At 32.3% G+C, this 15,881-nt stretch overlaps 3 protein-coding genes across 3 annotated transcripts; 2 read left to right on the forward strand and 1 right to left on the reverse strand.

Annotated features, from left to right (window-relative positions):
• The first annotated feature begins 1,753 nt into the window (after positions 1-1,753).
• On the forward strand, positions 1,754-4,741 carry LOC145634203 (branched-chain-amino-acid aminotransferase 2, chloroplastic-like). Its single transcript, XM_081685628.1, has 8 exons — positions 1,754-1,930; positions 2,316-2,492; positions 2,595-2,726; positions 3,001-3,099; positions 3,210-3,326; positions 3,731-3,826; positions 3,994-4,106; positions 4,308-4,741. The coding sequence occupies exons 1-8, from the start codon at positions 1,823-1,825 to the stop codon at positions 4,423-4,425; spliced, it is 960 nt and encodes a 319-aa protein (XP_081541754.1). The 5' UTR covers positions 1,754-1,822; the 3' UTR covers positions 4,426-4,741.
• Positions 4,742-5,625: 884 nt separating this feature from the next.
• Positions 5,626-9,959, forward strand: LOC145634205 (branched-chain-amino-acid aminotransferase 2, chloroplastic-like). Its single transcript, XM_081685631.1, has 9 exons — positions 5,626-5,671; positions 6,221-6,398; positions 6,600-6,776; positions 7,079-7,213; positions 7,369-7,467; positions 7,568-7,684; positions 8,034-8,129; positions 8,245-8,357; positions 9,693-9,959. Exons 1-9 carry the CDS (start codon positions 5,634-5,636, stop codon positions 9,808-9,810), a joined length of 1,071 nt encoding a protein of 356 aa, XP_081541757.1. The 5' UTR covers positions 5,626-5,633; the 3' UTR covers positions 9,811-9,959.
• A 4,685-nt stretch (positions 9,960-14,644) lies between these two features.
• LOC145634204 (pseudo histidine-containing phosphotransfer protein 1-like) lies at positions 14,645-15,881 on the reverse strand. The gene is made up of 5 exons (XM_081685630.1): positions 15,748-15,881; positions 15,442-15,510; positions 14,977-15,048; positions 14,808-14,880; positions 14,645-14,698 (listed from the first exon to the last, which is right to left on the reverse strand). The coding sequence occupies exons 1-5, from the start codon at positions 15,879-15,881 to the stop codon at positions 14,645-14,647; spliced, it is 402 nt and encodes a 133-aa protein (XP_081541756.1).

Here is a 15,881-nt window from a genome sequence, read left to right on the forward strand (position 1 = left end):
ACTTGTTACTAACCTGACCTGAATTCAGCCTGACCCGTTCCTAACTAGACCCGAAATTTTTTGATCAACAAATGTTTTTATTTATTTTATTTATTTATTTTTTAAATACAAATGGTTTTTTTAATTTAGTTGAATGATCTCTTTTTAAATTTTAAATAAATTGCAACTTGCATACTTGTGGTGCGCTGAGAATTTCACAAGAAAATTCGGTGGCCGGTGAGACTTAAGTTACTCAGTGGAATTAAAAGGTTAATTATTATTTTTTTTATTTGTATTTTTAAGGAAAAATATAATAAAAGTCGGTGCTACTTGGTATAAACGAGTAATTGGGTAGAATATATAATTAATGATTAGTTACTTTGCATTTGATTAGTTTTTTTAGCAACAACTCTGGAAATTAGGCGAATCTCCTTGCAAGTAGCAAGGTGTTTTGAACAATTTTTTCGTTGGTGCTTAACTTACTTTTACTTAAATTACAGGAAATATTCTCAACTGAAAAAAAACTCCACATGAACTCAACATATGCCTAATATACAAGACTTAAAATCAAATCTAATAAATTGACTGAGCATGTATGCAATGTGCCAATGTGAAATGTAAATCGATAATGTCTATAATAATCAATTAATCATCAATATTAAAGAGTTGATATTTAGAATCTGTATTTGAAACAATTCTAATAAATTGCCATATGCACATAATTTAATCATGTATTAAGTATAATTTCCAAATAAAATACGGAGTATAAATAAATAAATAAATTTAAAAGTCAAACTGAAACATTTAAAAACGAATAAAAATATGAACTATTTGTGGCTTAGGAGCTAGTCCACATGCGTTAAATATTCCAAATAAATATTTTACTATGACTCTTTGAGTCATGCAAGTTAGCTTATAGTAAGTTGTATTATATTCCCATCAAATAAATAAAATTAATATTGGTTCCATCTCAGAAGTTTCTCCCAATTAAAGAAATCTATAAGGAATTTGCCTACATAATTCCATAATTCGTAGTCTTAGATTTATACATTAAAATTGACCCTATAATAAAGTCTTTATTATTAAATTTGTAATAGTCCTACATCATTGTAACAAAATTATATATACAGATCGAGATACCAAACATTAGCACCACAATACCACTACAAAACTTGTTATATTCACACCATCTCTTCAATCTCTATCTGAAATTATTGATATAGCACGTATAAATCTTACATTTCACCCATGGCGCCGGCGGCAATATCGTCTTCAGTTTCTTTTGGATTAAGGTAAATGTCGCAATTTTGCTAAAATATGTTTTATTTTTTTAAAGCTTCATAAAATCTCTTTAGTCATGGACTTAATTTGCTTCATTGCGGTAATTAATATGGTGCATTTGTATATTCGTATTCTTTTATTTACTTTTTAGTCACTAATATATATATGTTATTGATTAACTAATCATTTTTTTTTATGTTTAACTTCTTTAATCCAAATATGTACCACTACAACAGTGAATTAAAACGATAATCTTGAAGTCAATTGTCGCACTTGGAATAAAATAAAAGAACGCCTTTTAATATATAGTATAGATTAGATCAATTTCTAAATCAACTTTATTCTAGATTATTCAATAGATTAACCATTACTATGTTGAGAGTGAAGGATAACTTAAGTGGTTAGAGCTTTCATCCCGGTTCCAAGAGATTATGATATCGATTCTCATTATCCGTTCTTGTGGCTCTCCAAACATTTAATTTATTTTCTTGGTAGCGACGAGAACGGCTATGCGGACATTGATTGGGACACATTAGGATTTGGGCTAACAAGTACAGATTACATGTACAAGATGAAATGTTTCAAAGATGAGGAATTTACGGAAGGTAAACTAATTCCATATGGAAACATCGAGCTGAGTCCTGCTGCTTGTGTTTTGAATTATGGCCAGGTAATTAATTAAGCTTATGTTTAGTAAATTTCTTTAATTTTATTTCGTTAACTCATGGAGGCACTAATGATTAATTTTGTAAGCTGCTTTGTATATAAAAATACTACCTCCGTTAATTTTTAGTTGCAACTTTGAAATATTTTATATCTCACAAATAATAACACAATGTTCAACTAAAAGTTAATGAATGTAGTAACATTAATTATAATTATTAAGATGAGAAACTTTTACAAAGGACTATGTCTCAGATCAACATGAATGTGACAAAGTATGCTATCAAGTCCTACCTTGGTCTAGATTTAGCTGTCACGTGGCTGAATTTAAATTACACTATTTACGCGACAATTAGTCTTAAGCTGACGATAGTAATTTTGTGCTTGTAAAGGGTTTATTTGAAGGATTGAAGGCAATGAGGAGAGAAGATGGGAAGGTTGTTTTATTCCGACCTGATGAAAATGCGTTACGTATGAGAATAGGTGCCGAAAGAATGTGTATGCCTTCGCCTTCGGTTGATCAATTTAGTGATGCAGTTAAACAAACTGCTCTTGCTAATAAACATTGGGTATGTGATTTAATGTAACTACAAATTAATCATCCCCTTTAATTTGTATTATTGTGATATTATTTGATAAAAATTTTGATCTCATACAATATGTTGTAACAGATTCCTCCACCAGGGAAAGGTTCATTATACATTAGACCTTTGCTCCTAGGAACTGGGGCAATCCTAGGTGTGGCTCCGGCTCCCGAGTACACATTCCTTATCTATGCTTCTCCAGTTCGTAACTATTTTAAGGTTTACTCTCTCTGTTCTATAATATAATATTGCATATGCAGTACTTATTTAGAAATAGATGGAGTATATGATTTTAATATTGAATTAATATTAAAAAAGTATACATTATAACGAATCTAACAATATATTATACATCATTTGTTTTTTTTATATATTAGTGAATTAATCAAGTCAAAACCATTATGTGAATGGTGGAAAAAGTCAAACTATAACACTTATTAAAACAGAGATGGAGTAGCGTTTTAAGTTGTAATCGGAATTTATCTTGTATTAGGAAGAGAGTGTTGCATTGAATTTGTATGTTGAGGATCAATTTGATCGTGCTTCTCGTGGTGGTGCCGGTGGGGTGAAATCAATTACCAACTATGCGCCAGTAAGCAAATGTTTTTCTCTCTTTAATTTCAACGCGTATTATTGATGCATGTTGTGAAATCGATCTACATCTATTACCAACTTATGATCACTTGCTCTTATATATTTTAGGCTATGAAACCATTGGCAAAAGCGAAAAACAATGGTTATTCGGATGTCTTGTATCTTGATTCCGCAACTGGGAAATATATAGAGGAGGTCTCTGCTTGTAATATATTTATGGTTAAGGTAATACATATTTCTTGGATCCTACTCCCTCTGTTCCTTTATTTTAGCCCCATTGTTATTTTTTGGGTCAAACTTGTAAACTTTTACAAATTAACGTTAATTTACAGGAGACAATATAGTCATGAGTGATCTTGTAGATTCGACTTATTGCATATTTTATTAATATCAATTTTTTATAATTTTTACATGTATGAAAATGAAGATATATATATACGTTTTAAGACGCGTCTTGAAAATCATAAAAATTCAAATAGGGTGATAAAATAGGGACAGATGAAGTATATATATAATGAAAAAATGTACTCTCAATTTATTAAGCATGACTGCATGAGTCAATAGAAATCACTAAGACTAAGATGCATGGTTCATTTAATTTGAATGCATATACTATGTACATGTTACAGGACAAAATAATCTCTACTCCACCAACAAAAGGCACAATTCTCCCAGGAGTGACTAGAAAAAGCATGATCGAAATTGCTCGAGAACAAGGTTTTAAGGTTAGTCAAATCATTCAATTCACTCCAAAATGTAATCAAGGTTATACACCGCCAGGTTGAAAAACCAATACGAGTACCGGAGTACGTATTTAGCAATATGATATGAATGACTAAGCTACTCGACTATATATATAGCAACTTGTCTCAAATGAGTACCACTTGTTTAGGTTGAGGAGCGGCAGATTGCGGTGGATGAATTGCTCGAAGCAGATGAAGCTTTCTGCACCGGAACTGCTGTTGTGGTTGTACCCGTGGGTAGCATAACATACCAAGGCAAAAGGTTTGTACACAGCTACTTCGATTTTTTATGAAAATTTTATAGTAATTGTTTGAAATATAACTACCATAATGTTTTAATATTATAGGCTTTATATTAATGGTCAAAATAATATAAGTATGAACACGACGATTTAAAGAAAGTTTTTTTTTTTTGTATTTAACAAGGTACCTAATGCAATTTTTTGACATGGAAACAATGCAGGGTAGAATACGGAACAACAAACACCAGTTCAATGTATAAGAAACTCTCGTCAATATATGTTGGTATTCAAAATGGTCAGATTGAAGACAAGAAGGGTTGGATAGTCGAAATTAATTAACTAGGGTATATATATTTTCATATTATTGCTTGTTTCATTAATATGAAATTGAAAATGTTATTTGTAGTTTATTTGATCAAAGTATTAATTGTGTTTTGCAAGTATAATTCATAGTTTCCAAAGAATATTGCAGACATTAGTTAAGCATTCAATATAATGCACTAGAAGATTTTATAAATTTAACCGATTAACCCCAAGAGTTGGTACATGCCCTAATAGACAGCTATTTACTCCATTGGGTGTTATTGAGTTTTTCTAAGAAAGTGCATCGTTATCCTTTAACCTTTTCCGGTCAACAACCATCATATGTCTACTTCACAAGTGACAACCTACCCTTCTAGTGACTAATACTTGAACACAAACTTTTAAATAAAACGGATGTTCAGTAAATTACTGAACATCCGTTATAAAGTGACTATAAAAGGCGCAAAAGTTACACTAAAACGCACAAAGGTTACTGTGACATATATAAGAGTTATTTATGCTTCATTGATAAATTTGACAAAAGTGATACTAAATTTGACAAAAGTGACACTAAATTTGACAAAAGTGAACTCGATGTACAGTAAATTACTGAAAACCGGGTGTATACAAAAGTAATTGATACTTGAAATAAATACTAATGCATTTGACAAGCGTGAAATGAAAGTGTTGCAAATGAATAAAAAAAGGAAAAAAAAAAAAAAGAGAAATAATAAAGTGTATGTACCATCATGAGCACTATCATTTTATAATAAAACGTGAAATGAAAGTATGCAAATAGAAAAAATAGAGAAATAATAAAGTATGTACCATCATGAGCACTATGCACCCGGATGCACCAACTACTCCAAACAGTCCTTATTTTCTCCAAACAAAACTAAAAACAAATGCATCAAGACTAGACCTTAATTACTACATTTATCACAAGCAATGGACTTTGATTTCAAGTTGTATTCTTTTGACTCAACTTTATATTAATCTATTTGATTAAGTACATGTAAGATTATCTATATATAAGGCTTATTATATTGGTTGCCTGAATAAGTTGTCCACTTTTTTACCTGCTCTATTCATGCATCTAGATACAATTAAGATAATCACGATTAAAAAAATGCGACTAATGTTTAGCAACACCTACGCCGAAAAGGACATTCATGTAGTATAAATTTCATAATCCTTTTGTCTTTCTTCGGTCATATAGCTTGATTTAACCTTTAGATTCATCCATGGCCTCTGTATCATCTTTGATTTCTTCGGGGTTAAGGTAATTTTATGTTAAGTTGGTGATTTTTTAACATAATTAGTCATGGATTAATATTTATTTTGCTTCTTCGTAATATTTTGGTGCATTTATATTTGTATTATTCTTTTAGTTACTAAATGGTTTTTAACTAATCAATTTCTTTTATGTTTGTCTTCTTAATTCAAATCCAAGTTCATACAATAGGAAGAATTTCTAGTAAATTTGAAACATCATATGAATGAACTGAAATTAAACTACCTTTTAAACCAATTGACCTACATTAAAAGAAATAGTAATGAACATCTTTACACAAGATTTTAATACAGTAACGAACGTAGTAGAGTTATTTCAATTCCTAAATAAACTTATATTCTAGATAGTTAAATAGACTAACTTGATTGTTCATGTAAATACATTAAGGTTTGTGAACATGTGGATAAACCTACCTTAATTAACTTGTATGCGGATTGTCTCTTCCTATTACGCTAAAAACGTTACTAGTATGATTTATTTGTACGTACTTCATCGTACGACCTAACGAAGTAACGAAATTTAATTTAATTTGCTCAGTGGCGATGAAAATGGGTACGCAGACATTGATTGGGACACATTAGGATTTGGGCTAACAAGCACAGATTACATGTACAAGATGAAATGTTTCAAAGATGAAGAATTTACGGAGGGTCAATTAATTCCATATGGAAACATTGAGTTGAGTCCTGCTGCTTGTGTCTTGAATTATGGCCAGGTAATTAAGCTTATGTTTACTAATATAATTTTCATGTTATCAAGTATTGAACTACTATACCTTCGTCTACTCGTACAAAAAAAAAAAAAAAAAAAAAACACTATACTTTGTCTAGATTTAGTTGTCATGTTAGTAACTGAATTTAAATTACACAATCATACCAGGTTGACAATAGGTTGTTTTTTTTTTTGGGTTGCAAAGGGTATATTTGAAGGAATGAAGGCACTAAGGAGAGAAGATGGGAAGATTGTTTTATTCCGACCAGATGAAAATGTGTTACGCATGAAAAAAGGCGCCGAAAGAATGTGTATGCCTTCTCCTTCGGTTGATCAATTTATTGATGCAGTTAAACAAACAGCTCTTGCTAATAAACGTTGGGTATGTGGCATAATTTTCCAACCTTTTTATGGTGTCAAATTATTATAGGGAAATTCTCAGTTTCTCATATTGAGAAACGAAATTTATTTCTTACGATGAGGCTATTTTTGTGAATAAATTAATCAATAGCCTTTTCATTATTGTGGGCTTCACAATTGAATAAAGTTGTTGATTGGTTTATTTACGAAAATGTCGTGAGAAACAAATTTTACATAATTTAATTATATGTATTAAATTTTTGAACTTTGTATAGTGATATATTATTTGATACAAACCCTACTATACTACATATAATGTCACAGATTCCTCCACCAGGGAAAGGTTCGCTATACATTAGACCTTTGCTCCTAGGAACTGGAGCAACACTGAGTGTTGCTCCAGCTCCGGAGTACACATTCCTCGTCTATGCTTCTCCTGTTCGTAACAACTATTTTAAGGTTTATTTCTAAGATACTTTTCTTCATAATTATTCTAATTGTTACATTTTCTCTTCGGTTAATTAGAAATTATATAGATGGAGTATATGATTTAATTAAGATTAATTTGATGGTGTGCTAAATAATTGTACCTTATTTTCTTCGTATTTAATTAGGAAGAGAGTGCGACCTTGAATTTGTATGTTGAGGATCAATTTGATCGTGCTTCTCGTGGTGGTGTTGGTGGTATGAAATCGATTACCAACTATGCGCCAGTAAGCTTTATTTTGTTTATTTTTCCTTATGAAATCGATCTGAAATAATCTATACTAATTTACCTACTAATTATTTCTTGCTCTACATATAATTTTTCAGGGCATGAAACCATTGGCAAAAGCGAAAAACAATGGATATTCGGATGTCTTGTATCTTGATTCAGTAAGCGGGAAATATGTAGAGGAAGTCTCTGCTTGTAATATATTTATGGTAAAGGTAATATCTCTTAGATGAAAAAAAATGTACTTCAAAATTATTTTGCACCACTCATAGAAATCACTAGGACTAATTTAGATGCTTCATTAGAATGCATATTGATAGAGTATAAAACATATTCTCGAGTTTCAAGCATTAGATTAAGTTTTAATTTGAGCTGGTCCTCTAACATGATATCGGAGTTAATATGATACTAAGGTAACAGATTCAAATCATATCCTCTCCTATTTTTAAGTGGAATATTTCAATGCACGCTAGTTATGCAGAGGGCCCATGCTGTATCCACACTTCAAGCCCAACAATCTCTCATGTATTGGTCCTCTAACACATATACTATGCATATTTATAGGATAACATAATCTCAACTCCACCAATAAAAGGTACAATTCTCCCAGGAGTGACGAGAAAAAGCATGATCGAAATTGGTCGAGAACAAGGTTTTAAGGTTAGTCATTAGACTCATTACAGTCTAAAAAAACATATACCCGCCAAGTTGAACAATTTAGCAATATACTTGTATAGCACTCTATCTCAGATTCTCATTACTGATTCTTGTTTAGGTTGAGGAGCAACAGATCGCAGTGGAGGAGTTGCTTGAAGCAGATGAAGCTTTCTGCACCGGAACTGCTGTCGTGGTTGTTCCTGTGGGTACCATTACTTACCAAGGCAAGAGGTATATATAAATTTTGAGTTTTTTTTTTTTTAAAAAATTAATATTTTTTTTTTACTCCGCATATGAACTGATAAAATATGAAAATATAACGCGAAAGAATAAAATAATTGTAAGTTTGAAAATCTATTTTTATCTTTCTAAAATCATTTTTGAAAAATTAAATTATAATTAAAATTTAGAAAATAAAAAAATCATCATTGTTCTTTATTCATGATCTAAATTAATCACCCCCAAAATCTTGTATAATCTATTTGCAACTCAGACCAAAATTCCGACCAAAAAATTCTGTCCAAACATCGGATTTATTGGGTTTCGAATCTGCTTCCATAATCCATATACAAATTTCGTTTTACGGTTCGATTGATAATTTTGATTTATGTAAAAATCAAGTTCTTTGATAGTTTTGAAGATGAAAATAACCTTAGAAGCGTGTATTACGATAATTTAAAGCACGATTTTTTCAATTTTTATGAAAATCAATGGATATTATGCAATTTAGAGTTCGATTTTTTTTTTTCACAAACTTGTCTGATCCAGAATTGAGATATGTGATTTTTTAAATCTGTTTGTGGTTAAAGGTAGGTGATTGACTGTATTTATTTAGGTCATTACCTAACTCACAAACAAGTTCAAGAAAACTTAATTACCGGATCAAATAGGGGTTGCGAACAAAAAAATGCGACCACTCCATCTTCTACACACTTTATATTCCTTATTTTTTGGTAAAATTGCACAATTTGAGTTCACATAAATCATATTTTCAAACCATTCAAAGCGGAATTCGTCCTTTGCAAATAATTATAAATGAGATTGTTGTTGATATTTTTTTTATGAACAAAAACCTATAATCAAAAATTGCAAAAAAAAAAAAAAAAAAAAAGGCAAAAACACAATTTATTTTCGAATTTTTATCCTGATTTTAGTTCGGGTTTACAAATTTATCAACAACTAATATTGATTGTGGAAATGGGGAGCTAATTTTTGACATGATTGATGGACATTGATGAACAATGATGAACAATATGATCAATTATAAACAATTTTGATTTTTTATTTTTAATTATAACTATAAATTCAAAATTAATTAATATTATAAAAATAGACTTTCATAATTTATAATTATGTATTTCTTAAAAAAAAAACATTTATTAAAAGGAATACATACAAAAATAAAATTTTAATACATTATGGACATAAAAAATAATTTAAAATGAAAATAAAAATATTAATTACAGGCCAATAAGATTTCACCACATTAGCAAATTGTGGTGTCACTTATAAAGAATGACATCGTAGAATTTTCACACATTTTATGCATTTTTTTTTTGTTTGCAGGGTAGAATACCAGGCATCAGACACCGATTCGACGTTTAAGAAACTGTTGTCAATATATGTTGGCATTCAAAATGGCCAGATTGAAGACAAGAAGGGTTGGATAGTTGAAATTAATTAAGGTGTACTTTTATACTGTTTCATTTGTATGAAATTGGAAATGTAATTGGTAGTTTGATCAAAAAACATTCTTTGTGTTGTTTTGCAAGTTTTATTCATAAATTGTTGAATTTATAAAGGGAGAAAGATTAATAACTTGATTTTCTTAATACCAAAGATTACACGGCTTATATAGACTAGCAAAAATAACTAACAACTGGAATAATGGAAGCATTACTGACATGATGCATGTAGCACATGACCCACTAGTCCACTAGTGCACTACCTACCAAATTATCTCAACAAACAATAGACTAAGTCAGACCAATAACCATAACACTTAAAAATAGGAAATACGTTGACTAACACTATTTTGAAGCACTACAACCAACATAAATTACAGATTAGAATTTACGTATCCATTATTCTATTAGTGGTAGTAAAGTCATTTTCATTAACTTTGTGCTTGTGGATGAATTCTTAACTTATAGTAGTAGTACTATTCAAAAAACTTATAGTAGTAGTTGGGACGTAGAATAAGGAAGATTTGTGACTTAGAACCTTTTGTATAAGTGACTTTGTTTATTGCAACATTTTCAAAGAAATTGTATTTACAACGTAACCTTCGAAACAAAATCATCAGAATTTGATACTTTGTTATATTCTAATGTTTGATTTTTATATAATGCTTCATTGTCAGTAGTATATATTTGTAATATACTAAATTTCTTAATGTATTCTTGAGTTTTGATGGGTCGTCTAAAGCTATTAGAAAAACAAGTAAAAGTGTAAAACCACGATATGTGTTTTATAGACTTGGTTTTATACTGAATTAGAACTTAAAAGAGGTCGTCCTCTACTAAAATGTAGCCTAATGAGGGTCTTTTTTCTATATATATTTTGTGTAACCAATTAGTTGAGACGCACAAGGACACAAGGTACAATCACATTATCAAGGCGCCCTAATTAATCTCTTTTATAATTAAACGTTTGAAAAACATTAAGATTTTGACTAAATATTCATCAACTATTGCTTGAATCATAATCTGATTAACCTATTTTTCATGACAATGAGATGTATCCCCTAGGGCCTCAAGACTTTTCGCCACTGGGCCCCGGAATCTCCGAAATTTCTCAAAAAGCGTGGATAATAGTCTTCAATATTGAAATTTTTAGACCTTTTTTCGCTCCCAAAATAAAAATTGCCGAGATGTATACCATTTTCCCTGATACACTCCGGGCAAGGATTCCATTTAGGTGGGTGAAACCATCCAATTTGCCTTAAAACAGTCAATTTACCCGTTCACAACTTGCACCGATTTCGTGAACTCAAGCCTACCATGGACATTTATGACGACATAAAATGATCATATATGCTTCCAAACGGAATTATATGATCCTAAGATGTATCCCCTAGGGCCTCAAGAATTTTCGCCACTGGGCCCCGTAATCTCTGAAATTCCGCAAAAAGCGTGGATAATAGCTTTCAATTTTGGAATTTTTTTTGACCATTTTTCACCCGGAAATAAAAATTGCCGAGAAGTTTCCCATGGTTCCTTATACCATCCAGGAGTACAATTAGGTGGCTAGTACCATTTAATTTTCCTTAAAATAGTTAATACCCGTTCACAACTTGCACCAATTTCGTGAACGCTAGCCTTCCACGAACATTTAGGACAACATATAATGGTCATATATGGTTCCAAACGACATTTTATGAACCTGAGATGTATCCCCTAGAGCCTCAATACATTTTGCCACCTGGCCCCGTAACCTCTGAAATTCCGTAAAAAACGTGAATAATAGCCTTCAATTTTGGGAATTTTTTGACCTTTTTTCGCCCGAAAATAATAATTACCGAGATGTTTACCATGGTTCCTAATAACCTCCGGGAGTCCAATTAGGTGGGTGGAACCATCCAATTTGCTTTAAAACAACCAATTTACCCGTTCACAACTTGCAACGATTTCGTGAACTCAAGCCTACCACGGACATTTATGACGACATATAACGATCATATATGGTTCCAAAAGGCATTATATGATCCTAAGATGTATCCCCTAGGGCCTCAAGAATTTTCGCCACTGGGCCCCGTTATCTCTGAACTTCCGCAAAAAGCGTGGATAATAGCTTTCAATTATGAAATTTTTTGACCTCTTTTCGCCCGAAAATAAAAATTTCCGAGAAGTTTACCATGGTCCCTAATACCTTCTGGGAGTACAAGTAGGTGGGTGGAACCATCCAATTTGCTTTAAAACAGCCAATTTAACCGTTCACAACTTGCACCGATTTCGTGAACTCAAGCCTACCACGAACATTTATGACAACATATAATGGTCATATATGGCTCCAAATGGAATTATATGACCCTGAGATGTATCCCCAAGGGCCTCAAGACTTTTCGCCATTGGGCCCCGTAACCTCCGAAATTCCAAAAAAAAGTGAATAATAGCCTTCAACTTTGGAATTTTTTGACCATTTTTCGCCTGGAAATAAAAATTGCTGAGATTTTTACCATGGTCCCTAATAACCTCCGGGAGTCCAATTAGGTGGGTGGAACCATCCAATTTGCTTTAAAACGGCCAATTTACTCGCCATTCACAACTTGCACCGATTTCGTGAACTCAAGCCTACCACGGACATTTATAACAAAATATAATGGTCATATATGGTTCCAAATGACATTATATGATCCTGAGATGTATCCCCTACCTAAGGCCTCAAGATTTTTTTCCACTGGGTCTCGTAACCTCCGAAATTCCTCAAAAAGCGTGGATAATAGTTTTTAATTTTGGAATTTTTTTTGACCCTTTTCACCCGGAAATAAAAATTGCCGAGAAGTTTCCCATGGTTCCTTTTACCATCCAGGAGTACAATTAGGTGGCTAGTACCATTTAATTTTCCTTAAAATAGTTAATACCTGTTCACAACTTGCACCAATTTCGTGAACGCTAGCCTTCCACGAACATTTAGGACAACATATAATGGTCATATATGGTTCCAAACGACATTATATGAAACTGAGATGTATCCCCTAGAGCCTCAATACCTTTTGCCACCTGGCCCCGTAACCTCTGAAATTGCTTAAAAAACGTGAATAATAGCTTTCAATTTTGGGAATTTTTTGACCTTTTTTAGCCCGAAAATAAAAATTGCCGAGATGTTTACCATGGTTCCTAATAACCTCCGGGAGTCCAATTAGGTGGGTGGAACCATCCAATTTTCTTTAAAACAGCCAATTTACCCGTTCACAACTTGCACTGATTTCGTGAACTCAAGCCTACCACGGACATTTATGACGACATATAATGATCATATATGGTTCCAAAAGGCATTATATGATCCTAAGATGTATCCCCTAGGGCCTCAAGAATTTTCACCACTGGGCCCCGTTATCTCTGAACTTCCGCAAAAAGCGTGGATAATAGCTTTCAATTATGAAATTTTTTGACCTCTTTTCGCCCGAAAATAAAAATTTCTGAGAAGTTTACCATGGTCCCTAATACCTTCTGGGAGTACATGTAGGTGGGTGGAACCATCCAATTTGCTTTAAAACGGCCAATTTAACCGTTCACAACTTGCACCGATTTTGTGAAATCAAGCCTACCACGAACATTTTTGACAAAATATAATGGTCATATATGGTTCCAAATGGCATTATATGATCCTGATATATATCCCCTAAGGCCTCAAGAAGTTTTTCCACCAGGTCCCATAACCTCCGAAATTCCTCAAAAAGCGTGGATTATAGCCTTCAATTTTGGAATTTTTTTTTTACCTTTTTTCGCCTGAAAATAAAAATTGCCGAGAAGTTTAAAATTGTCTCTAATACCCTCCAGGAGTACAATTAGGTGGGTGGTACCATTTAATTTGCCTTAAAACAGTCAATGTAACCGTTCACAACTTGCACCGATTTCGTGAACTCAAGCCTACCACGAACATTTCTGTCAACATATTATGGTCATATATGGTTCCAAACAGCATTATATTACCCTGCGATGTATCCCCTAGGGCCTCAAGCCTTTTCGCCACCGGGCCCGTAACCTCCGAAATTCCTAAAAAACGTGAATAATAGCCTTCAATTTTGGAAGTGTTTGACCATTTTTCGCCCGGAAATAAAAATTGCCGAGATTTTTACTATGGTCCCTAATACCCTCTGAGAGTCCAATTAGGTGGGTGGAACCATCCAATTTACTTTACAACGGCCAATTTACTCGTTCACAACTTGCACCGATTTCGTGAACTCAAGCCTACCACGAACATTTCTGTCAACATATTATGGTCATATATGGTTCCAAACGACATTATATTACCTTGATATGTATCCCCTAGGGCCTCAAGACTTTTCGCAACCGGGCCCGTAACCTCCGAACTTTCTAAAAAACGTGAATAATAGCCTTCAATTTTGGAAGTTTTTGACCATTTTTCGCCCGGAAATAAAAATTGCCGAGATGTTTACCATGGTCCCTAATACCCTCTGAGAGTCCAATTAGGTGGGTGGAACCATCCAATTTACTTTACAACGACCAATTTACTCGTTCACAACTTGCACCGATTTCGTGAACTCAAGACTACCACGGACATTTACGACAAAATATAATTGTCTTATATGGTACCAAATGACATTATAACTAATAAGTATCATAAATCTAAAACCATTCAACAATTCCCTTAACAAAAAACAATGAAATTAAACTTACAAATTGCATAGTTCTAAAATATATAATTAAAAAAATGCCCATAAAACCACATCAAATGCAAACTTTCTTTCAATTACAACTTCTTTTGTTAAGATGCTTCTCATATATGCGAGCCCCAATCGCGTATATCATCGTTGCAGTCAACGCTTTCGACATCTACATGTTGTTTGACGCCTCATTCGAAGGACATTCTCTCAGCAAACGTAAAAGCTAAGCACACATGCATAAATTATAAAGATAAGTTGGTAAGAAATTGTGTGCATAGTCAATCAATAATAGTACAAATAAGTTAAATTTTGTGAAGGATGTTGAGAATAACCTCAACATACGGTTCAAGGTGCATCTTTAGAGCTTCATGCCCTTCCTTAATCCTCATAAATGCAGCATATAACCTGATAAAAAAAATGTATGGTAAAGAATTATAATATTCTTCATTGTTTTGATTTGATAAATTTATAAATAATTAAGATTAAATTATAGACTATAACCTATCGTATCTTCTTGCCCTGAAAATGTCAAACATCTCTCCAATAATCGCATTAAACCTCGCCATTCCTATGCTGCATATGAGAAAATAATTTGTCTTATAATGATTACAAACAATAGAAGCATAAATGACTGATTAATTTGTGAATTTATAACATTTTTGTTAAATTTCGAAACAATATGAAATGGGCCTGGGCAACCCGAACAAGGACGAGGAGATTTTGGTTCACAAACAAGGCTTTGGAGCTTTCATACTAAAACCAATTGGCAATAGTAGGATCTACCTTATAAAGTGGAACCAACTCTCCTCTTTCTTCAATGTGGGACACTCATAAGTGGTTTACAATGGGTTTCAACAATTTTAAATTGTCATGGGACCAAATATTTAGGAATGGGTTGAATAAAAGTTTAAGGCATGGAATAAAAATCCATAAGTTTGTAAATATAATTACTAAGTTGTCACTTACGTAGCACTGCCTCCCTTCAATTTTAGAATCAATCGTTCCACATTTACAAGATCCAATGGTTTGGAGTTTCTGTAAAAAAAAAAAAAAGGTAATAATTGTACATTAAATTTGTTGAATATATCCTTTGTTTAGTATTTATCATTATATCATTTATATATAGTGTAATTTGAACTAATTAAAAATGCAACAATGAACACATATGAAGAGATGGAGTATATGAAATAATATGAGTAAGCAATATTTAATTTGCAAAAAAATAAAAGAAAGACAAGAAAGCAGCATAAATAAGAAAAAGTTTATAATTACAAGAGTAGTTCCAAATCATTCATATAGGCAGCTGATGAAGGAATGTATGCAATGATGATATTCTCGACAAAATTAGGCTGAGTATCTTCTAGCGACTCCACTTGGAAGAAGAACTCATCCACAATCCCCTGCAT

The sequence above is a fragment of the Chenopodium album genome, chromosome 6 (assembly GCF_948465745.1).
Source record: "Chenopodium album chromosome 6, dcCheAlbu1.1, whole genome shotgun sequence".
NCBI classification, from domain to species: Eukaryota; Viridiplantae; Streptophyta; class Magnoliopsida; order Caryophyllales; family Amaranthaceae; genus Chenopodium; species Chenopodium album.